Consider the following 23277-nt stretch of genomic DNA (forward strand, 5'->3'; position numbering starts at 1 on the left):
GCTGCTGAATGCATTGGTGTCTGCACTGCCTCTATTTCTGCCCCTAATTAACACCTGCTACCAGCAGGGACAAAACCCCGAATTATTGCACACGTGAGTGTGCCTCATGCAGATGTTGGAGGATGATTTTGGGAGACCTGAGGAAGCAAATCGCATTGGGATGTATTAGGTACTGTGGACTTCAGGGCTTGCAGAGGGTCCTGGGAGGCTGCTGCATGGCCATAGCTGACCAGGGTGAGAAGTGAACTTCTGAACGTACCCAACACGCTGCCACAATGCCCGTGGGTGCATTTACAGGGAGAAACCAAGAGCAGATCTCCTCTCTGCCCTGGGGAGGAAAGGGGGAGCCAAAGCAGGACACTGCTGAGGCTGGGACCGCTGTGCCCTGCTATTCAGGCTGGTGTTTTGCTCTTAAAATCAAACATAGCCTTACACCTCTGGAAGGACTGTTTCTATAATCCAGACTTGCTCCCTGAGATGGTTTTAGTGTGATGCTCTGAATTTATTACCCTAGCGTGGTCAATGCTGCTCTTACTGACAATTCAGGTGTCTAGACAAAGGATGAGACTGATGAATGCTTGCACATCTGGGCTAGTGGGTGTGCAGTGCACATGGCAGCAGCATCAGATTCAATCTCTCTCAAGAGAAAAAGGGCTTCCACTTGTCCTTGAATGTTTTGAAGGAGCCCAGCTATGACTTCTGGCAGCAGAGGAGACGCCATGGTAGGAGTTGCTGAGCAGGAGGTGGGCTTGGCCACAGGGTGCTGAGCCCCAGATCAAGTTGTGTTTGTTATTTTAAACATCTAGCCAAAAGGTCAAACTTCTTGGCAATTTGAACAAGGGTTTCTTTCCTTATAAACCCTCCAAAATGTTCCTGGAGGGCGTGCTCTCTGCTCCCAGGTGTGGCTTTGCTCCATCCCTTGGGCTTTCCTCTTGCAAGTCCTTCCGTGGATGCACCTGGGGATGGTTGGTGGAAAGGGAGCAAGCAAGAAACATCCTGAGAAAGGAATCCTCCTACTGCTCCTCTCTAGATAGATAAGTAGAAAGGCTAAAATACAATAGCAATGACTACTGACACAGTCTGAATACATTGGTTTTGCATCATATAAATCTGAGAGACTTATCTGTGCTTTGCAGGCTGGGGAATACATCAGTATTTGTTTTAGCCTTGGAAAAAAAAAAAAAAAACTATAATATTTGGTCTCAGGAGAAATGCTGGGATATATCCCCTGTGGGTTTACTGGAAAAATGCTCCACATTCTGCAGAAACCCCCGCGGGGGGGAATCCTCCGTACCCCAGCAGCCTTGAATGTCCTATTGTGCCGTAAAGTCATGAAAAGATGTTTGTTTCCCTATGCCTCCTTGCTGCCTACTGAGCCTCCAGGGTATCCAGAAGGTTAAAACCACCAGGGTTGCCTACCTAAATCTTTTCCTCCTCGCATATCAATTAATTACCAAAGAGAATTTGTTATGTATTTTGATGGCCTTTCAAACTCGCTCTTCTGCTGTGATCTTAAATCCTTGCTCTTTCCTCTTCTGCCTTCCACTTTGCTGGGCTGTAGATGGTTTTTCCCCACCTCAATCACGGATTTCTGGCTAATGATCAGCTTGTCTTTAGCCGGCGAGTGCTCAAGGTAGACGTACTGGATCTGCCCCCTCTGGTTTGCTGTGGTTTTTTGGGCTGCTTTTGTTCCCTCTTGCTGGCTGATGGTGCACTGCTGTTCACATTGCCGCTGCCACGAGCTACGCTCAGGTGCTTGTGTTAGGAGCACCCTCGGTGAACCCTGTTAGAATTTAGGGGGAGTTTTGGCAAAGCAAGGAGATGTAGAAGCGATGGGTTTTCAGCATTTGGCCCCTTGTGGGAAGCAGGGATCGAGCAACAAGCCCCATGAATGTTCATGGGACAAAGAGCAATGCTGGTATTATAAAACGTATTAAAATGTACTTGTCTAAATCCTCATCTTCTAAGTGTGACTTTTTAATTAGGCAAAAATTCAGTGGGAGACTCTTGGAGTTGACATAATTGCATGCAGTTTTCAGGATTTGCAATAGGATTTTTAAAAAATTATGTAAGTGATTTAGGAGCACGGGTCTTGTTGAAAGGCAGTGGGATTTGTGCTGTTAAGTCACTTAAGGACTTCTGAAAATCCCACACTTGTCCCTGATTTGAGGGCGGACCGCATATTAAACGCAGTCCTGTTGCTGCCTCGGTGGTAACCCATCCAGATGTTGCTAAAAGATTTACGAGACGGCCTGTTCGTGAGGATTTGCATTGTGTAGCCACATGTTGGATGTGCCCGGCCCCAGCTCTGGGGCTGGGCTGTGGCAGCCGGCGGTGGGTCGGGAGCCGATAACCGGGCAGCGAAGCCCCTCGCGGTGCTCCCATCCCACACGGCACGTACTGAGCCCCTGCAAGCACCAGGAGATGAATGCTGCTTTTTTCCTTTGCATCCCAGTGGGGTGTGAGCTAAGCTGGATGTTAATGTGTGACCACGGCTGTACTTAAAGTATACTAAGTGCTGCCTTTTTCTGTGTGGCTTTTTTTTTATTTTTTTGGTGTGATCCACTAAGCTCTGGATGTGTGTGCATGCTCCGTGCTAGCATGTCCTCGGGTTTGGGTTATTTTTGGTACATTGAATCGGTGGTTTCCATGCATATGGTCGCTGGGCAAGGGCTTCATGAGATAAAACCTTGTTAGAAGGCACTGAGCAAAATCCTGGTGAAGGAACCACGCACAAAGGGCTCGAAGCAGCTGCGAGCTTGCTCCCAGCCTCCTGAATTGGCAGCTTAACCCCCGGGATGGTGGGGGCCAGGAGAGTGCCCGTGCCCAGGGATGCAGTGCATGTTTTGAGGGCACCCCACGCCAACATCGAGCTGCCGGGGGCTTGCTCACACCACTTCGTCTCACCATGTCTGTGTGAACTTCTTCCAGGGCGATCAAGGTCGAGAAGGAGCCACTGGCCCCCCTGGTCCGCCAGGACCCCCAGGTGCCCGGGGGCCTCCTGGTGACACAGGAAAGGATGGCCCAAGAGGACCTCCAGGCCCCCCTGTAAGGACCAGAGATGTGCAGCGTGGTCCCCACCCCAGTGAGGGAGAGGATGGTGACGGGGCATCCCCTTCCCCGGTGCTGCCATCCCACCCCTGTCTGGCTCTGTTGGCTGCTCACGCCACGAAGCTTTGGGGCATGGGGTGAGGGAGCAGGAGGGGTTTCCATCTCCAGCTTCGGAGCAATGGGCTGGAGCTGGAGAGTGTGTTTGTGGCCTCTGGCCATAACTCAGGGAGCCCAGAGGGGATCTCGTCCCTTTGGACAACCTATTGCGACTCTCCAGATCACTGGCAATTCATTTCACAAAGAAACAGGCTGAAACACAATCCTATTGAACATCCTCGTTATCACTGGGCATTTTGGAGAATGAGGGATGAAAGTTTCAATGTCAACTTCTTTGGCTTTTGCAGGGTTTTAAAGGCGACCCGGGAGAGGATGGCCTCATGGTTAGTATCACCCAGAAGCGCTCGCGTTGCTCTGCCCAGAGCACTTGGGCGAGCCCAGTGTACGTGCCCCTCGCCCCGCGTGCCTTGCCTCAGCCTTTAGCTCCCCGCAGCAAGTGGTTATGTGCCACTGACTCCAAAATTACTTACACGGATTGCACATGTAAGAAAATATTTATTACTGCTGGGAGCACAACGATCTCACAGCTGTATTTATAAGGGAAGATGGGAAATTGGCAGCTGTGTCACTTTTTCATGGGGATCAAAATACTCTTGGAAATGTTTTTATCCTGTCTTACCCTATTGTCAAATAAATATAACCAAGCACTTCTGTGTTCAACAGGGCGCCAGGGGACCCCCAGGGCCAAAGGTGGGTAGTAAGTTATCTGTCTCATTTTCACAAGAATTCCTGAAATATTTCAGCATGGTGGGGGGAATGAACATAATTATTTCGCACTGGAATTGCTCTCATCCATATTGACCAGACACAGAATATCTGAGGTATCGAACTAGCCATTGCCTTGGAGCTGCAGGCGTCTGTGTCAATGTGGCACCTACACAAAAAGCGCAGTCACTGCCCGTGTTAAAATCGTGAAATGAGGGGGGCTGGAAGGAGCTGGGGGGTTGGAAGTCAGCACGCTGTAGGGATGTGCTTCCTTGTGTTTTGGAGGGATAACGCAGGTCAACATGAGCCAAGTATTTTAACTTTACAATTAGCTTTGAGTATCAGTACGACTGGTCTTTTATTGTTATTTCCCTAATCCTTTCTCTTCTCTGCTTGTTCTTGTTGAAGGGTGAACCCGGCATGCAAGGGAAGAAGGTAAAACAGGAATTTTTCTTTGCTTTGTTCAGTGCTAGCCCAGGGAAACCACTTCCAGAGGCCAGAGGGGAAGCCGTAGTCCCGGCTGCCTGTAGTGGCCCAGTGCTGGCATTCCCTGGGGTTTCTCACACGTGCTCCACAAAGAGCTACAACTCCGTGACCCCACAGCACAGATGCTCTTGTGCCTTCAGCATGGCTTTCATGATGACAAACAGGCCAGAAGCTGCAATCACATCTGCCCAATAGACAAAGAATGAAATAGCAAATGCCAAACAAAGCAGTAGGTCTGAACCCTTTCACTCAAATAATTCAAGCTCAGCTGAGAAGCTTTTGGAGGACATTACCTCCCAAAAGGCCCTGTGGTGGCTGAGTTTCCTGGGAGGGCCCATGGTGAGGCATGGCCGCACACAATCTCGGTGTGGTCGCTACTCGTGGGCAGGAGGGGGGTTCCCACGCTCTGAAGGATGGATGCTTTGTGTGGCTGGGGTGTTGAACACTGCAGGAGATGCACGTGGCCAAGCTGTCCACGTTTTCTGCTGTTGGCGCCACTGAGAAGTGAATAAATCGTTGCCTTCAGCAGAAAGCAAAGTGCTGACAGGGCCCAGCCCTTCCCTCTCTCTGCCTTGCCCCAAAACAGACAAGGCCATATGTGTTTTGCAGACTAGAATATCCTTAACATTTTTCATAACTGTCCGGCAAAATTAACCTCTTGAGCACCTACGGGGCAGTTTTACTTCATTGTTCCCCTGAAGTATGATACCTGAAACCCAAAAAACCCCCAGGAGCAGAGGAGGCAGGGGCAGAGCTGGGAGGGAGCAGAAGACCATGCTGCAGCCTCCTGGGCTCCGTGCTGCTCCCTTCCCCTGGTCTCCTGCAAATACAAGTGGGTCTCAGGTCTGCCCAAAGCTCGATGGAGGTGGATGAAGTGTTGGATCCCGATGGCACGTGTGTACGAGCTCTTTGTGTTTCACTTTATATGTTTTGTCTGATCAGGGTGATGATGGCATCCCAGGGGAACCAGGACTTATGGGCTCTAAGGTAGGTTTCTGCTCATTGTCTGTCTAATGGACATGCTTGGCACCATCTTTTGCTCTCCAGCTTTCTTCTTGTCACAAGAAATCATGGCTGGGGCAGGCTGAGAAGTGCCAATTCTGCCTGAACATGTAAAAAGAACAAAAAGCTCCAAAAGAAATGTATAACCCCTCCCTCTGCCTTGAGGCTTTCTGGGCAGAGCTACCTAGTTTGCAGCTTGTTGGCTGTTGCAGAGAATTGCCATGGAGAGCCTCCTCTTGCAGAAATAATTCAAACAGCATTGCTGGTGGTGGCCCAGAGCTGGTGTTCAGGCTGGGAGGAGCCTCCTGACACTGCGGTTTTGGGGCTAACTTTGCAGCCCAGTGTACCACCCGCAGCCAAACTGCTAAGCCTGAAAGCTTCATTTTATCTAGAAAATCCCCCTTTTGGCACACAGGTAACGTGACACATTGTAGGCTAAAAGCAGAACTTTGCTCACGCATGCACGTAAAAGTAAAGACAAAGCAAGAACGCTACAACCTGGAGAAATCTGTTCTCCACCCCGCCCCTATACTATTTACCTGAATTGTTGTGCTTTCAGGGAGAAAAAGGAAGCCCAGGTCTGCAGGGAGAGAATGGCACGGACGGCGCACCAGGACCCAAGGTAAATAAATACCAGCCCACTATTTACCAGTCCACGGGGGAAGCTGGGCGCAGCGCTGTTGAGGCAGCACATTTCAGCTGAGTAGGTGTTAAAAGCCTTTGCTTTCTAAAAGCCTCATAAAATGCCAAAAATGAAACAAACCAGGGGGATTTCGAGCAGTATTTTACCTTCTCCTGGCGGCTTAATGAAAGCTGGACATGGATATGAGAGTTTTTAAAACTCATCTTCTCGAATGTTTTCCATCGAGTGGCCTCTCTATACCAAGACAGCTAAATCTCTGATCGCATTTTGATCTTCGTGTATCGATTGTTGTGGTATCGCTTCAAAGTTGAGAGTGCTTGTGTGCCTTAATGTTCTACTTATCTCCGTAGCTGCAAAGAAATGAACTAAGACAGTCGTGATATGTTAAGTGGTGATGATATAACATGGACAGCGTTCATGAGCCACTATCCCCCCCCAGCTGCTTCTTATTTAGCCGGGTCTGTAGCCAGTTGTGCTTTCTGTATCAAACAGCCATGGCTCCTTGCTAGGCATGAGACCATATAGGATGAAGAAATGCAGGCTTGGATGATCCTTAGCTATTTTTTCTAAAAACCTAGTACCAGGGCTTGTTTGTTCCCCCTAGCATCCACCAAAATTATTTTTTCCTATGAAGAATCTTTGTGTTTATACATTTTATTTTTATTTTTTTACTTTTTCAAGGACTTTAATTTGACCAATGTATAGATATCTGTTGGTAGGGCAAACAGTGCTGTTCTGAATGCATTTCAGCTTTCCGAAACCTCCTAACTTTCAAAAAAAAATTGGCACAGATTTTTTCCTTAAACTTGCCCTCAGAAATGGTTTAAATGTGTCAGCTGAAGCTTTCCACACACAAAAATCAGCCTAAAGCAAACAGAAACTGCAGCAGAAAGAGCCGGAGCTTGGCCTGCTGGAAGCAGAAAGCGGGGCTGTGAGACGGCACAGCACATCGCAGCCACGGGGCGCTCGGCTCCCTGCACCTTGAGATGTGTTCCTGCTGTCAGCTAGCTCACACTAAGGTTGTTTTACAAAATACATTTGCTCTGAAGTCAAATCTGGTTTTTGTTTTTTGTTGAGCCTTTTTTTTCCTGGGAGCAGCAGTTCCTTGTTGGTGCTGTACTTTATTTTTTTCTTTTTTAATCTAAAACACATCTTGGCATCTCATGCAGTTACAGTAATTTTAAGATAAATATTCCATATTTTCCTTGGTGTCTCTGAACCAAAAATATGATTTTGATTTTCAGGGTGAACCTGGCGAGAAGGGTGGAATTGGCTCCATCGGACCACGGGTATGGATGTTCAGGATTTTTTTTTCTGTTTCATGTTGTGTATTTGCCTCAACCCAAGCTCTCCCCCACCTCCTCTTTCTATTTGGCATGTTGAATAATGTAAGGATCAGTTCTGTGTCAGAAAATACAGATGGTGCATATTTAAAGAAATCATTATGTAGATACCAAATACTGCCACTGAAGATGGCACTGGGAAATACAGTCAAGTCCCATTTTCTTTTCAGCACGACCATCCAGTGACTTTTTTGGAATATGGAAGCTGTGAATAGGGGTACTCAAATAATAATGTTGATGCACTTCTCAGTTACATTTATAGGCTGTTGAGGCTCGGTTGGATGACGGTTACAGCTGTCAGTGTAGGAACTGATTAAGTTGGTGTCTGTAAGGTGATAATCCCCCAGGCACCTGGGTGTGGGGTCCTTGCTGTCATGCTGCCTGCTTCTCAGGTGCTGCAAAAACTAAACTTCATCCCTGGTTGCAGGGTCCCCCTGGCCTGAAGGGGGAACAGGGCGACACCGTCGTGATCGACTATGATGGCCGGATCCTGGATGCACTCAAGGTGAGCACCGCAGTGGGGCGTGCCAATTCCTGCAGGGTAATGGGAAGGGAAGGGGCTGTCCCTGTGCTACTTCTCCTTCCTGATGCCTCGACACAGAACCAGCTAGGAGGGAAGAGTTTATTCCACCCTGAGTGTGGTTTTCACTGCAGATCACCTCAATTTGGCTTTCTCTGAAGGCAATGGGAGGATGGGGAGTGGTGCCCAGGCACTAACCTGCCCCTGCACCCATGGGCAAACAGCACCAAGCCTCGTGCTGCCACTCACATTAGGATGAAAGAAAGCAAATAGAATAAATATTTAATTACAAACACATTTGAGAACCATTCTAATTGTTTTATAACAGGCTGCAGGGATACACAAAGTGATGGTAATTACCATTTGCCAGATGTCTGCATGGGTTGCTCTGACAGGAGCATGGCATGGAGCTCTGTGAGTGGAGGTTGGGGATGGAAATCCTTGGAGAGGCTCCCCCAAATGTCTGCAGATCCCATCTGCTTGGAGATCTCATGTGCTGCATGTGGACGTTGCTGGGGACATGCCACAGAGTGCTGCTAACTTGGTTGTTGCAGTTTTCCTGCGTGCTCCCTGTTTGCAGTGTTTGCACACTCACCGTACCCGGGTACAGAGCTTTGAAAAGCGATTGCTTAACATAACTTGCAGTGTGATCAAGTGTAATAGTGTTTGAATATGCAGTCAAGGAAAAAAGGTGCTTGGGGGTGTGATACAGGATTGTTTTTCAGCTGAGAAGCCGTGAGGTTGCTATTTGAGGTAACTTGAAGTCACAAAATACTTGTTCATCCCAATGCATTTTGTGCTCTCCATACCCAGCAGAGCAGAGGAAGAACAACATGCTCGGGGGTGCAAGACTTTCCTGTGCCTTCCTCCTCTCCAAACGCACCTCTCTGGGCAGTTATCACTGTTTCCGAGTCCTGCTCATGCCCTTTTTGTTTGCTGTTTCAGGGTTCGCCAGGTCCCCCGGGGCCGCCAGGCCCGCCAGGCGCTCCAGGCCCTAAGGTGAGACCTCTGCCACGTGGGCTGTGCCTCCCAGCCTGCTCGTTAGCGGTTGTGGTGTAATGAGGCACATGCTGCATGTGGGTCTCCAAAAACGGGGCAGGCGATGGTGGCTGTGGGATTTGGGACTGTGTGCAGAAGGAAATGTTCCTCAGTGCTAACTCTGGCTGAAGAAGCAGGTTCCCACCCTGCAGCCACGCTGGGCCTGCCTTACTCTGATCCTTGGCCTCCTCCAGAGGCAGGTACCTGAGGAACAAATCCACCCCCACCCTACACCCGAGGGGTGAAACCCCAGCCCCTCTGGGACGTGTCAGCGGGTGGGAGGCAGAAGGAAACGGGGCAGATGCCTGAGGTGGGGCTGGGGGTGCCTTAGGCCCTGCTGAGCCCCCCTCCTGCCTCATGGCTGCGTGGCGGGCCTGTGCCCTGTCACCGTGTGGCAGCACTGCCACTGTCCTGGTTCAGAACTGATTGCCAATAACCTCTAGTCAGCTATAGCTTCCTTAAAAGAAGGTTTGATCCGTGGAAAAGTGTCAGCAGTTGGGACGGGGCAGGATTTCGGTGCTGCTCAACCCAAGCCCAGGTGCCGCTGGGCTGGTGAAGGGTCACCAAACCCTGCCTGTGGCCCTCACTGCGGCACCTCAGCCTCGCGGTCCTCAACTGATAACCACAGCAGCTGATGCAAGTGACAAACTCATTTCCTTTCGAAACACTTTCCTGGGATCATTTCCTGATGTAATTTACTGTTGCTCTGCTTCCTTTGTGTTGCTTCAGGGGGAGCTGGGCCTGCCGGGTCCGCCTGGGCTAGACGGCGAAAAGGTAGGTGGGCACGGCTGGATCGGGCAAAACGTTGTGGGCGAGCACTGGGAGCTGAGTCGGGAGTTAACTGGGTGTTCATGGTGCTTGTCCATGTGGAAAGCCAACCTCAGCCTGCCCCAAGAGCAGGCGCTCTGCCCCACGGTGTCCTGCTGCACCTCCAGGAATTAAATGCCCCCAGCCCTGAGCACACAGATGCTGCTCATGTCCACGTCTGCCAAGTGAAATGGGCTACTTCTGCGAGCTGTTCATGAGACACTGTTTCAAATTCCAGCGTAAAACCTTCCAAACCCTAAACTGCTGCATTCCTCGCTTATGGCCAAGTGAAATTCTGCTGAGTCTGCAAAATCAGTATATGCAAGTTTTAATGTTAAAGCATGTTTTCCTGAGTTGGTGCTGTATGAAAAACAGAAGAAAGGCAGAAATGGGTTGTTTATTTTTGCTCTGAAGACCCATGTTTACAGTTTTCTCCAAATTAAGTTGTTTTCTGTATAATTCTAGGGTCCCAAAGGAGCTAAGGGTGACCAAGGCAGTGCAGGGATTGCAGGACAAAAAGGAGAGACGGGAGAAATGGGCTTATCAGGCCCACCGGTACGTCTGCCGCTTGCTGCTTTAATGCATTGATTTCTGTGAATGCTTGGTGTGGGCCTGGGTTTTGCTGAGCTGAGCAATGGCTTGTCCACACCACAGCGGAGCTGGAGGGTGCGAGAGCTCTGAGCTTTCCTAACGATGCTGATGGTGGCTGATTTCAGAGGGCACGGGGTGGTAGCACTGCTCCCCGGGGATGAACCAGAGCTTTGCCTGAGCAAGGGAGGGAGTTTGGGGGAAGATAAATGCTTTTTTCTCTTCTTGTTTTTGGAAGATGCAACACCGTCACAGCCAAATTCTTATCTTTTAGGGAGCAGATGGGCCAAAAGGAGACAAAGGAGACACTGGATCGCCGTGTTTGCAGAATAACCATGTAAGACACTGGCACCACAAAGCTTCTTCCATGACAAGGGCAGGCGAAGGTGGCAGGCAGGCAGTTCGTCGGCGTAGTGCAGAGGAGCAGAGAACAGCCGTTCTCCATGACAGCGTCGAGATGCCAATAAATGCGGCTTAGTTATTAGGCAAGATCAGGGAATTTTTTTGGCACCACAAAGTTGCTTTAGATTTTGCTTTGATGGTTGAGATACTGAATGCCATTGTTATGTTTTGCTCTCAAAGCATGCTGAGCTTTGTGCCGTTTTATAGGCCTGCTGCACTGTTCATTTTTCACGCCTTTTGCTTAAAAGTTGGTGGGTTTTGATCATATTTTTATTAATGACATGAGAATGCTAGTGTTCTTCTGTGTTTTTTAATCAAAAAGGCTGTTTCCTTGTCTGTGTGGAAAATAGCCTCTTTGTCCATTTTACAGCTAACAAATGCACCAAGTACCGTGGCTGACGCCTCTAATTTCAGAGGCCCGTCTGATTCTCGTGCTTATTAAGATCCGGTTATTCATAAATTCCACAGCCATCTCTTTAATTAGCAGATATCTGGATCACCTCTATTAAATCAGAGGGCAGGCTACAGCAATCCTGGGTCATGGGAGCTTTTCCTTCCCAAGCCGCCTGCCTTCTCTCTGTGCCTGCGTGCCCAGTCCCATTAACGTGCTGTTTAATTCCTCCGTGCAGATCATCCCGGAGCCAGGACCCCCCGGATTGCCCGGCCCCATGGTAGGACTCAGGGACACGGAGTGAGCGATCGAGCAGAGCTGCAGCTTCCTTACCCCACACAATTAGTGAAAGGAGGCTGAGGGTGCTTTGCTCTATTTAACCACCTTGGGCTGCTCTTAATTTAGGGATTAAAAAATAAATAAAAAATCAGGGAATAGCTACAGCGTGGCTGCCAACTTTGGGGAGACAGAAGCACCTAATTTAGGAGAGCACTTCAGCCTCTAGCAAGGTTGTGCTTTGCAGCCATGCAGCTTTCTCATTTTTACTTATGTACCAGAGCTCTGATACCCTCCAGAGCTGATTCCTTGGGGTCTTGTTGCTGTGTGGTATTCAGCCCTTTTCAGTTCTTCCCACCAGTCTGACACAGGAGAACCAAATAAACTACCACCTGTCTTGAAAAAGAAATATTCGGCCATTGTCAGCCTGTAACTTTAGTGAGAAATGGTTTGGGAAGCGAACTTTGGGGGTTTGTGTTTAAATTCTGCTTTTCAAACGCACCATTGTCTTTCCTGCAGGGTCCTCCAGGAATCCAGGGGCCTAAAGTAAGTCAATAAATTAAATGTCACCCACTGTTTCCAGGCTGCCAGTGCATTATTTGCAAGATCACAAAAGACTGTCAGCTCTGGGGACTGATTTTTTTGTCGCTGTTTGTGACAACACATCCCTCGGTTGTGTCGTTGAGCAGTTGGTGTTTTTGAAAACAAGCCATTTTTCCTTCCAAATAGGTTTATGATATTAAATGCTTTCCTTTATGGAGTCCTGATGGCCTGCAGCACATTTAAGTCTGGGTTTCCAAACCCACAGGCTGAAACCCTTAGTTTCAACTGCTTCTCTTAGGGTTTGGTCAAGAGGAAACCATTAACAGCAGCGAGGGTGTGAGCTGATGGAGATGTCCTTGTCCTTGGCTGTCCTCGTCTCAGCTGCATTTTGGGCTGGAGCTGTGGCTTTTTTATGCTTCCACTGGTCTGCCCTAGGGCACTATCCTGACCTTTAGCACCAACTTCTCCCCTGAAGGCATTTCTGAGGCCTGGTTGTTGCCTGGCTGATGCCGGTGTTTCATTTCTGCAGGGCTTGGATGGTGCCAAGGGAGAGAAGGGGGATAGCGGCGAGAAGGGGGAGCACGGCGACCCGGGACCGGCTGTGAGTTTCTTCCTATATCTGACTTCTGTCAGTACAAACCTACCTTACAGCAACTTTCCTAATGCTGGGTTTATTTCCCTTTTTTTTAAGGGCCTCCCTGGTGCCCCAGGGCTCATTGGCTTACCCGGTACCAAAGGAGAGAAGGTAATCACTGCTGTGGGATGGGAGGGGTGGAATTGTGTTACAATCCTAAAATAGGGGCCTTAAAACCCCTGTCACAGTGGGTCCTGCCAGCACAGCAAGGCCAGGGGTTACGGGTGCCATCCTGAACCTGCTGTGTGCAGCCAGTCCAGCGTGTCTCCTCTTTGTTTTTCCAACTGCAGGGAAAGCCGGGGGAGCCAGGACTTGATGTGAGTATGGAGACCATAATCGTGATACGCAGAAATGTGAACAACTCGCATGTAAAAACCATGAAATTGCTTGACATTGGCAAAAATATATAGTTAACGTGGTATGGGCTACTTCCCCTTTGTCCCTGGAACAATGTCAGTAGTAAAAGGCTTAATTCAGACCAGCTGCTGAGCGGCTGCTTCCACCACACAGCGGTAACCCCACCACCCCGTGGCACCTCCCTGCTGAACCAGAGGTGCTACGGGAGTTCCCCTTCCCCATCGAGAATATTTGTATGGGATTCAGGAAAACAAAGATGTCTTGTGGATGAAGTATTATTAGGGTGTGTTAAAGCACTGGCTTTCCCAAGAAATCGATGAGATCCAAAGTCAGACAGAACAAATGTGTCATATCCTTTGCCACTGGGAGGGCAGGTTGCTTGCAGGGGGTTGCTTCTGTTAACTGAGATGCTGGGATGTGCTCAAAGCAAGCTTACAAACCTCTTCTTTTCCCACCTAAAAATTGTTGTAATAGGGTTTCCCAGGACTCAGAGGAGAGAAAGGAGAGAAGAGTGAAAGAGGGGAGAAGGTGAGTGCGTTATGGCTGTAAGGATGCTCGTGGGGTGAGCTGGCTAGGGGCAGGACTGGCTGCTCCGCTCAGGGGGCCATGGTGGCAGCTCCTGCAGCCCTGGGGTCCCCTCCAGCCCAGCAGCATTTCTTGGTTTATTGCTGTAGGGCCTTTTCTGTGGTAGAAATATTTGTCTGCAAGCCTGTCCCCCCCCGCAGCCTGCAAACACTGGAGGAGCTGGAGCTGCCTGGTTGTGAAGAATCGCTAGTTTTGGTTTATAGACCTTGAAGTTGGATCTAACTTAGAGGTTTTGTAATAGGGATCCTTAACTAAAAGGGTGCCCGGCTGGTGGCAGCAGCTGGGAGCTGGTGCTCCAGCCGTGCTGGCAGGGGCTGCCCCAAAGCCCTGGCTGCCAGCTACCAACCTGGTTTCTAGCGGAAACCGGTCATTTAGTCCGTTTGTTATAAAATTATCTATTAAAATATTTCTACCCAGCTTCAGTTGAAGATTTTCACTCATTTAATTGCTCAATTGAGGTTGCACCAGTGCAGACATCCCTACTCTGCGTGAGACTTGGGGCTCAGCAGCTGCTGTGCAAGTGAAACTGAGGTGTGTTTTCCCTGCCAGCCGCCCCTCCTGTTCCTGATTCTATTTTCCCATTGCAACAGGGTGAGCGAGGAATCCCAGGGAGAAAAGGAGCCAAAGGGCAGAAGGGGGAACCTGGCCCTCCCGGACTGGATCAGCCCTGCCCCGTGGTACGTCGTTTATTCTGCTCATCCTTGGCGTGCGTGGCAGGGACTGTGAGTGGCTGTGGCTTTGCAGCCAGGGAAAGCGAGGGAGGATTTGGTAGATCTTTATTTCGCAGTAAATCAGAGCAGATGGTTATTGTTTTCTCACTTTTCTTAATGGTTTGTTTTATCTGCACTGCTGGAAGTTCCCTGCTCACTGTAAGGGCTCCTCACTGGCCAGATGGGAACAAGCCACAGCAGTAAAACTAAAGAATCTTTGTGCAGAGACCTTCTTATTGTAGTCGGGAACAATGGGCTTCAGTAATGCTCTTCAGGAGATAGCGTGCCCTGGTGAAGCCGCCTGCACTGGAGTACGTTTGCAGTTGGGGAGGAACTTGAGGCACGGGACGGGGGCGATCCGAAAGCAAGGTCGGCTCTCCATCCCGGCTCCCACACCGAGCAGGGATGAAGCTGGCTGCAGCTCTCCCGTGTGGGGAAGCGGGTTGGTGTTGATAGCATCTTAATACTGCCAGAGCAATGTGATGTATGAGCTCCTCAGGCTGCCAAAAAGTGCCTCTGGGAGCACAGACCTCCCGTGTTTCTCAGCCTGAGATAGCAGCTCGCGCCTCAGATCTGTCCTTTCTCAGACACATCCCGGGCCACTGTCACACAGCGTGCAGGCAAAAAGGCTTTCCAGAAACCTTCCTCCAGGTCTGTGCAAGGTGGATTGCTCCACAATGTCTCAAATCTTTGATGCGGCCCAGAACAAAATCTGCAGTGATTATCTGGCCTGCTACAATCCACCTCCTTTTCATTCCTGCTCTTCATTTAATGACATGCACAGCCGTGGCAATCGGAGCTGCCGTGCAGCTCCTGTACCAGCAGCCGTGTCCCTCGCTCAGTGTACTGAATTTTGCTTGGAGACTGAATGAGAACTACCATTATTTGTTTCTGACGGATCACCTTTCTTCACTTAACATGCTGGATGATTTAACCCTCATCTTTTTCCCTGCGCTGTTCAAATGCGAACCCCTGGCCCGCCGCAGGAGATATTTCCCAGATGAGGCTGTGTGTGTCTGCTCCCCACCACGCAGCGCCTCTGTCGACTTGCTGTGTCATCAGAAACGGGCGTGCGAAGCCCTGACAAAGTGCTTTCCTTTCTGCTCACACACTGATGTCTGCTCAGTGACTCCGGGGTCGTTCTCAGTGAGCGGTTCTGTTTGTTTCTGCACAGGGAGATCGTAGCATTTCGGGCAGCCAAGGGGAGCCAGGCTTGCCAGGCCTGGCCGGGGTGAGCGTGCCCTGCCCGTTGGTACAGTACCTGCTCTTTGCCTTCCTTGCATGGCTCGTGTGTGCTCCTGCTGTGCCTGAGCCCTGTCCTCAGGAGTGAACCCTCCAGGGAGAGCGAGCAGCGCTTTGCTTTGGTACTTGTAGGACACCGAAGCGTTGTGCCTTCTTCCCACAGTTAAAATGCCTTCAGACAAGGAGCCAGGGGAGTCCACCCTTCCCAACAGTACAGAAATTCGGTTCTCGTTTCTCTCTACCCATGGCCCAGCCTCTCCTGGTGCCCGTGCTTCTGCAGCCCCGCACGTCAGGCTCCCGGCTGGGTTTTGCAAGGCTGTCCCCGTGGGTGCTGCGAACCTGCGCAGCAGGGCTGGAGGAGGTCACTGGCACCTGAGGCATCAAAAAGGCGTTTGCTGTGGTGGTTGCTGTGCCAGCTCCGTGCTGCAGAGCTCGGGTTGAAGTCCACCGATTATGCAGAGGTTCACGCTCTGCTCCCTGATCCAGAGGGTTCTGCATGACTAGCTAAACGAGGTCATTGTTTTATTTTCATTTTTTTAACCATAGAAAATGCTGCATGCTAGATGATTTGCAGTTGTCTTCAGAGAAACAAAAGGGCAGTAAGCTGTCTCTCTTTCAAAAAGTTAAATTACTTTCATATGTGTCAAAGAAACCAATGATTAGCAGCAGGCCTGCTCCAGCTCTTCGTATTTACTCCCCGGAGATGTTCTATTTACTAAGCATGTCCCGTCTGAACTACAGAGCACACGAGACCCATCTATGCTGCCGGTGCAGAAGGTGGCTTCTCCTGCAGGCAGCTGGTTAACGTGGCTCGTGCACGTGTGGGCTGCCCGCGTGTCAGCTTCGTCCTCAGCGTGGCCGGGGGCTGCTGGCTTCTTGGTGACTGCTTTCGGTCCAGGAGCGCGAGCGTGAGCCTCACACGTGGTTTGGGAAGCGCTCTGTGAGCTGAGTCCTTTTGGGATCACTCGAGTGAAACGTGGTAGAAACGTGTGGAGCCTGATGGCCAAATGAGGATTTGGAGTGCATGGGAGGGAGAAAAGGCCCAGGGCATCGTCAGCCCTGTGAGGGTCGGTGTGCTGGGGGGCTCTGACAGCAGCCCACGGCTTCCCTGGGGGCAACACCTGCTCTGCGTGTTGTCCCCGTTAGCCTTCACCCCAACTACTCTGACAAATGCACGTGTTGCACGTTTTTTGTCTCTTTTTATCATCACAGACCAAAACATTGACTGGTGTCAGCAGAAATTTGTGTGTGCCTCCAAGTCTGTAATTTACAGGAAGGCGCGTGCGAATAACCCGAGGTGTCACGCTGCGAGCAGCTGCAGAGGGTCACCTTGCGTCACTGCATCTCTTTTATTGGGCATCGGCTATTTTACATATAAAATCAATACAGAATACAAAAAATGTGATGACTGACATTTACAGTAAAAAATGTAAAAATGCGTTTTGACCTCTATTTGCACTAGCAGTTCTCTGCTGCAGACACGTCCTGGTGGTTTCCAGCCCCTGCTTGCTTTGGAGATGGTTCTGAGGGAGGGGTCAGTGCCTGGGTGCTCTCTGTGGCTCTACACACACAAATTGATGCAACCAGAGATCCAAGAGCCTTAAAAAATCCAGCATCAGAAAAGGCAGCTGAAGGCAGCTGTTTTCTTCAAGAGTATCTTGAAGGAGTCAGTCACACTCAGTCCTTCCTCTTCTAAGGGGCTCCTTCCTTTTCAGTGATTTCCTCCTGGCAAGCAAGCTCTTAGGCTTTGAGTTCTGTGTTTCTTGTATCTCCATCAGAAAAAGACACATATTTTCACTCCCTTTGCATAGTCCACAACTTACTCTATGTCAATCAGTTCAGCAACTCGAGATTTCTTAAAGAAGCTAAGTACTGCAGAACTGAATTTAACACGATCAGGTTATCATCAAAAATATCTACCAACCCCAACCCGAAAAGCGCGTTATTAACAAGATACATTTCCACATCATGCTTTCCATGTATAGGTCTGATCACAAAAAACAGAAACAGCAGATTATAGAGTTAATTAACTGAGGTTCCAGATTTTATATTTGTTTGCATTTCCTTTTTTTTGTTTAAAGGAAAAGAATGTGTGGATTTTTATTTTTTTTAACCCTGGGGTGTACTCAGCATCATGTGTGTGACACTGAGTGACTACCTCTGTGGACATAGTGTGTAGGTTTTGCATGGTAATTAACCTTCCTGCTAAACCTCTCGTCGCTGTTGTGAGGATTGAGCATTGGGTTTCTGGGTCTGACACTGAAATCGCTGTCAGCAGAAATTTAAGTCTGTAAATTCAATTTTGCAGGGACCAGATGGACTGCCAGTAGCGGGATGTTGGCATAAGGTACAGTAATAATAATAACAGATCCTTGAGTAGGCCCTGAGTGGCTGGTTTGGTGCACGGTGATTGTACGACTGCGTTCCCTTTTCGTACTGCCCTGCAGCTGGCAGGCAGCGTCACACCTTGCGGGAGCAGGATTCGACCTCATTTCGTGCCGTGTTCCCCACGGCAGCAGACTGGTATCTGCACAAGTGCTAGGAACACCACTCCAAAAGCTTGCTTAGCCTGAGAAATCTCCTAAATGTTGTCAGTAACAGAGCGTTTGGTCAGGCTCGCTCAGACGAGGCCTCAGTTACTGCCCCAGCAGCTTTGGAGCCACTCGTGCAAAAACTCCCTGGCCCTCCAAAATGTGCCTGGGAAACGCGCTGCGTCCTGGCTGAGACTGGAGCAGGAGCTACCTTTTGTCACAGTTACACAATATCAATTTCCAAACTGAGGCTTTTCTGTTGCCGTAATTATAATCCCAGTTACTGCGCTGTTTCAGTGCCTGACCAACACAGCTGGGTGCACGGGGACAGGTAATTCCTAACGACTCGTGCACCTGGAACAGCCAGGGGGTGTTCGGGAGGGGTGGCCAGTGCCCAAGGCAGCCCGGGAGAGTGAGGAGAGACGTCTGCCCCCAGACAAGCATCTGATCCAGGCTGACACGAAGGTGCTGCAAGCCTGGCCTCCAGCAAGGCTGTGACGCTGAAGCTGAGCAGGATTACTAACCCAGTTTCCAGCGTGGTACACGGACACACATCAGTTAATAGCAGGCATGTTACTAACTGGCTGCAGACCCTCTGTTAGAACGTAAGCATGCTCTTAGCATGTAAGTTTTTAATTTTGCGGTAAGTTGTTTGGATGCACTGTTAATGTTCAGAGAACTCTGACCATCAGTCCTTATGTTAACAGGAAGATTAGTAGTGGAGTGTTTCTCTTGATCAAAATGTTTGTCTGTGTTCTTTTTCAGTGATCTCTAAGCATGAAACACAGTGTGTAAATAATGTGATATATTTTGATCTTTTTAATTTTTGTATAAAAAAAGGAAAAAAAAAAAACCTTCGACAGTAATATATTGACCTTTTTTTATACTGGATTCTGCCATTTATGGACTTTGAAAATACTGTAAAGCTCCCAAACCCGTCAGCTACGCATGGTAACAGCGAGATGTGATAGAGGTACCAGTGACCCTGGCTGGGAATGAGCAGTGCTCACCGCTAACGCTGCTGCGTGAACTAACAGCACGGAGGCGGCGTGCGGCCTCGTGTGCCTCACCGCACGCTGCAGGGACGAGTCCCTGCCCTAACCTGGCTCTCAACTCTGTATTTGCATTGTACGTGCACGCTAAAAGAGCGAAAAAAACTGGCTGAAAACGAAGAAGAAAAAAAGGCCGCAGCCCTAGGTATGGAAGCAGCTGCTGTGTGCCAGCAAACTGGCAGAGGAAACAACGCCAAGCTCCCTGCGTCGCTACCTGCCGTTGTGATGGACCTAGCGAGCCTCTGGCGAAATGCAACAAGCGGGACTGCCTGCGGATCTCTGCTCCTCTCAAGGAAAGCTTCTATCCCAAAAGGAAGCGCCTCCGGGTCCTGGCCTGTGGCTGAAGACGTGCGAGCACTTTGTTACTGCAGATCCCACCGCGGAAACCTTCACTGCAAAGTTTCAAACACGCTAAGACTGCCGGTCCAGAGCTGCACCCCAGGGAGGGCTCTGCTCAAGTCTTTTCTTATGCAACAGAGCCCGGACTGTTGCTACTGGGCTTCCCAAATCTCCGAGTTTGGGGCATTTGTTTTGGTTTGTAGGGTTCATTTGCATTTGATTTTCTTGGGTTTATGTGGTTTGATTGTGAACTCTGTAGCTCTGCGCGTTCTTCACCCTCCTTTCATTCCCCTTTTCTGGTCTCTTTCTTTTAATTATCTCAGGCACATCCCATGCAGAGCAAGGCAATGAATAAAATGATGGTTACGATTTTTCTCTGCATATTGCGTTAGTGACAGAAATTAAAAAAAAATTGCCAACATCTTTACCAGCTGTTTTTAAAGATTTGGGGGAAAAAAAACAAGGATTATGCAGTAAAGAGCCATAAAAAATGTTTCAGGGAGGAAGAAAATGGCTTACAGACAAGGCTGTTCAGCTTACAATGAAGACTGAGGCAATCGGATTCCTTTAGAGGGAGGAGATACTTTACAGAAACAAGTTCATCCCATGGCTGGAAGCTGAAGCTATGTAAAATCACATAAAATAAGCCATGGCTTTGTAATGGTGAGGCTGGTTAATCCTAACCAGCCCGGTGATGGAATCCCCATCACTTCAATGCCTCTTTGATTTCACAGATCGTTTCTGGAGGAAATACTTGAGCCCAATACGAGTTGCTTGCCTGTGAGTAGGAGACTGAGGTGAAGTTAAGAGCCTGACCGTGGTATCAAACCAGATGATAGAAGGGCTCTTTGTGGCCTTGAATTTAAGAGAACAGAAGGGAATCGTTTTTGGTGTATTGAGCAGATCTGCACCCTGTCAGATCCTTGCTCCTGCATCTCTGAGGGCAGCGGTGCCAGAGGGGACTCACAGGAGGGGATGCGGTTATCAGCCCCAGGGGAAGCTGCCAGTTTGGTAGGTGTGGACGCACAAGATTTGGATTTGTAGGCTTTAACCTGCTGTTAATTAGCTTTGTTTGCTGCTTAGGGTCTACACCTAGGCGTTGCTTGCTTTGTGGCTATGCTTCACAGCTTCAGCAGTTCCTGACCATACTCTCAGTCACTGTACAGACTAAATCTGTAAATTCAGATGAACTAACAAATCAAGAAACGAGAATTATTTAACTCAAAACAGCAATGAAAATGCATTTTATTTACTTCCATTTCATGATGTTAGCTATCACTTTTGGTGTGGGGGGTTTTAGAGGCGTACGGAGCAGTTGAACGAGCTCCCGCTGGCTTTTAATTCTTTTGAAAAACCCCTTTTCTGTCCCAATTTAAAGCTAATTCTTCTGTGGAAGGTTGAAGGCAAATCTCTCATTGATGTCACTGGGAAGAAGATCTGTAATTGCTCCCTTAACGTACAGCTGCTCTTCCCGTCTCCCCCAGCCACCTCCAAACTAAAACAATGAACTACTGCAAACCACGCTGTGGGCTGCTACGCCTGATATCCCGCAGATGTCCTGTTCGTGGAACCTCTATTGGTATCAATGAGAGCTCAGTCCCCAGAATGACCGCAGAAAGCACAAGAATCTGGAAGTGTCCACAAACAATCTACAATGCAGATAGAAAAGTCTTGTTTTACATACGCTGGCAAAAACTAAACAGCTTTCTATCTAGCTCCTACTTGAAGAAGTTTGATATCACTGAAGCTACGAGACAAGCTAACCTCCAAAGCTTATGAAATTATATTAAAATTTATATTTTCTCTGAGGAAATACCCCGAAGTCCTATTATCTTCAGGTAAACAAGTCAGTATTCCGTCTTCAACTTGTGGAATATCCAGTGCTTGTAGGCATCAACTGTGACCACTGCCAGGCCTGCAAAACATCGATACAGAATACCAAACAGTGCTTTACCCGCTGCTCTGACCGCTCTGCGCGGCAGCCTTCCCCCTCCCAACACAGAGCCTCTGGCACCACAGAACCCAAGACATTTGCTTGTAACAGAGGAAGAGAGCTCTTGTTATGTCACCTGAACTTCTTAACCGGGGTTTTTCTTCCCCATCCCCATGCTCTGGACTGCTCGTGGTGTTTCCCTGCCTGTCCGGGAGGAAGGCTCGAGTCATCCTCCTGACTCGGAGCTGCAGCCAGCACCTGTCCCCATCAGCGCTGCCAGCCTGGCTGCCAAACGTTTTAGAGGTAACCCTGGACAGTTCCCAGGTAAAGGCCTCCTGCAGGGGTTTATGCTGGAGATGCCGCAGCTTTGCTGCCCTCGTACAGAGCCGCAGCCATGAAGCAGCTGCTCTGGGCTTTGGTTTCCAAAAGTGGCGGCAGGCACAGGACGTGGCACAGCTCCCCGGGCACAGATACTGCAGGGGATCGGTGCGGGTAGCCCGTGCATTTTGAGCTGTGTCCCTGGTGTGTCATACACCGCAAATCGGAAACTGCTAGAGCAACTGTTCTTTGTATGGTCTAAGGAAATCCGTTCAGACTTCCACGTGCCTTCCACACAGATTTGGAAGAGTGGGTTGTTAAATGATAAATTGCTTCAGAGCAGTCATGATCTTATGGGGAAGAGTTAAAAAAAGATGTGCTTTGCTCAGCACGTTCATGCCAGAGCAGTTGATTATTTTCTCCTTCCATATGAAAATGTTTATGTGGGTTTTTAATACTTTGAATTTGCAAATAGCTCACGAAGATAAATTTTACTTTTAGGTAGCATTGGCAGTCCCAGACAAAACTCGGTAATTATCTCAGCCTCTCACACAGTGCAGTGCGTTTTTCCCTCAGGAAACCTCTTTTTTTTCTGGCTTGAGAGAATGTAAGATTGTTTTATGGGAATTCAGAAATGCAGCTGGATGTTACCACTAGATGTCAGCAGCAATAAAGCTGACTGACGTGCTGAAGATGATTGAGGCTGCTCACGCTCGTGAAATGTAGGTCACTGACCGAGCCATTGATTTATCTCGATCACTGAAATCGTTAACGTGTTAGCTTTGGGGATTCATCAATGAACAAACACTTGGGTTAAGACACTTGAGTTACTTGTCTTGGGGAATGTAAAGGCCGGCCAACTCACGTTTATCTTTGTTTTCTAGTTTACAAAATTTATTAGTCTGGTTTAACTGACTATACAAGCAGGGTGATTTCCATTACGCTCAGATAGCCACCTCTCTGCTGCCCGGGAGCATGGGATGAGCACCTTCTGTAAGATTTGTTCTGTATCAAATTGAAATTATTGACCACCCGCCAGAGTTCGGCTGTGAACGTATTTTTTGGGGGGTGACCACAGCCAAACATCTCCCGTGGCTGTGGCTGTGGTGCCAAAAGCACGCTGGCAGCTCCAGGGGCCCCTTGCCAGAGGGATCCTGATGACTTGGCCTGAGTGGATGGGGGCAGGTGAGATTAATTAGCTGTGCAGCTGACCTAATTGCAGGCTTGGCCAGCTAGTTCAGGAGCATTTCTCTGGGTTGTGAAACGGGTGGCTGATAAAACCTGGTCTGACTCCAGACTGAACCCATTTCAAAGCCTTAATGCACCGGGACTTAACTTTAAAAGAAACAAGAAGGATGTTGCTCTCTGCTTTGTTTTACTCTCCAGGGGGAGTCTTCTTTCGTGTACACGCTGCTTCTAAGGCTCGCTGTATGTATGTCATGGTAATGAGTTTATTTCCCTATGGATTTTTTTCCTGTGTATTGAAATATGAATTTTCTTATAATACCAGACTTTCTGATGTGTGCTTCTTTTTTAGGGAACCAAAAGATAAAATATCTGTGAGCTTTTTATCTTTGCATTTGAAATTCTTAAGCAAACCAGTAAAATGCATGGAAGGCTTCAGCAGCTCAAGACACCCTGTGCAATGACAGCGTGTGTTCCGC

At 49.0% G+C, this 23277-nt stretch overlaps 2 protein-coding genes across 14 annotated transcripts in view; one reads left to right on the forward strand and one right to left on the reverse strand.

The window, feature by feature from the left end:
* The window catches only part of COL23A1 (collagen type XXIII alpha 1 chain), a 152463-nt gene extending 132731 nt beyond the window's left edge, over positions 1–19732 (forward strand). The window contains exons 6-29 of one of the 8 annotated variants that reach the window (XM_084295499.1): positions 1562–1633; positions 2932–3048; positions 3456–3491; positions 3832–3858; positions 4282–4308; positions 5302–5346; positions 5921–5983; positions 7249–7293; positions 7775–7852; positions 8196–8219; positions 8813–8866; positions 9635–9679; positions 10178–10267; positions 10575–10637; positions 11332–11373; positions 11889–11915; positions 12442–12513; positions 12604–12657; positions 12837–12863; positions 13378–13431; positions 14079–14165; positions 15373–15450; positions 17749–17787; positions 18737–19732. In XM_084295499.1, coding sequence (XP_084151625.1) covers positions 1562–1633; positions 2932–3048; positions 3456–3491; positions 3832–3858; positions 4282–4308; positions 5302–5346; positions 5921–5983; positions 7249–7293; positions 7775–7852; positions 8196–8219; positions 8813–8866; positions 9635–9679; positions 10178–10267; positions 10575–10637; positions 11332–11373; positions 11889–11915; positions 12442–12513; positions 12604–12657; positions 12837–12863; positions 13378–13431; positions 14079–14165; positions 15373–15450; positions 17749–17787; positions 18737–18739 — 1269 coding nt within the window. In that variant the 3' untranslated portion in view covers positions 18740–19732. The remainder of the gene's footprint in view (positions 1–1561; positions 1634–2931; positions 3049–3455; positions 3492–3831; positions 3859–4281; positions 4309–5301; positions 5347–5920; positions 5984–7248; positions 7294–7774; positions 7853–8195; positions 8220–8812; positions 8867–9634; positions 9680–10177; positions 10268–10574; positions 10638–11331; positions 11374–11888; positions 11916–12441; positions 12514–12603; positions 12658–12836; positions 12864–13377; positions 13432–14078; positions 14166–15372; positions 15451–17748; positions 17788–18736) is intronic. The other 7 variants (XM_084295496.1, XM_084295498.1, XM_084295497.1 and 4 more) reach the window with 7 other exon arrangements.
* The window catches only part of HNRNPAB (heterogeneous nuclear ribonucleoprotein A/B), a 29297-nt gene continuing 22704 nt past the window's right edge, over positions 16685–23277 (reverse strand). For 2 of the 6 annotated variants that reach the window (XM_084295511.1, XM_084295507.1), the window contains one exon: positions 18795–21011. The gene's annotated coding sequence lies outside the window, so the exon portion shown is untranslated. Of the gene's footprint in view, positions 17210–18794; positions 21278–23277 lie in introns of those variants that run through there. The other 4 variants (XM_084295510.1, XM_084295506.1, XM_084295509.1 and 1 more) reach the window with 3 other exon arrangements.

Source organism: Netta rufina (assembly GCF_964035555.1).
Source record: "Netta rufina genome assembly, chromosome: 14".
NCBI classification, from domain to species: domain Eukaryota; kingdom Metazoa; phylum Chordata; class Aves; order Anseriformes; family Anatidae; genus Netta; species Netta rufina.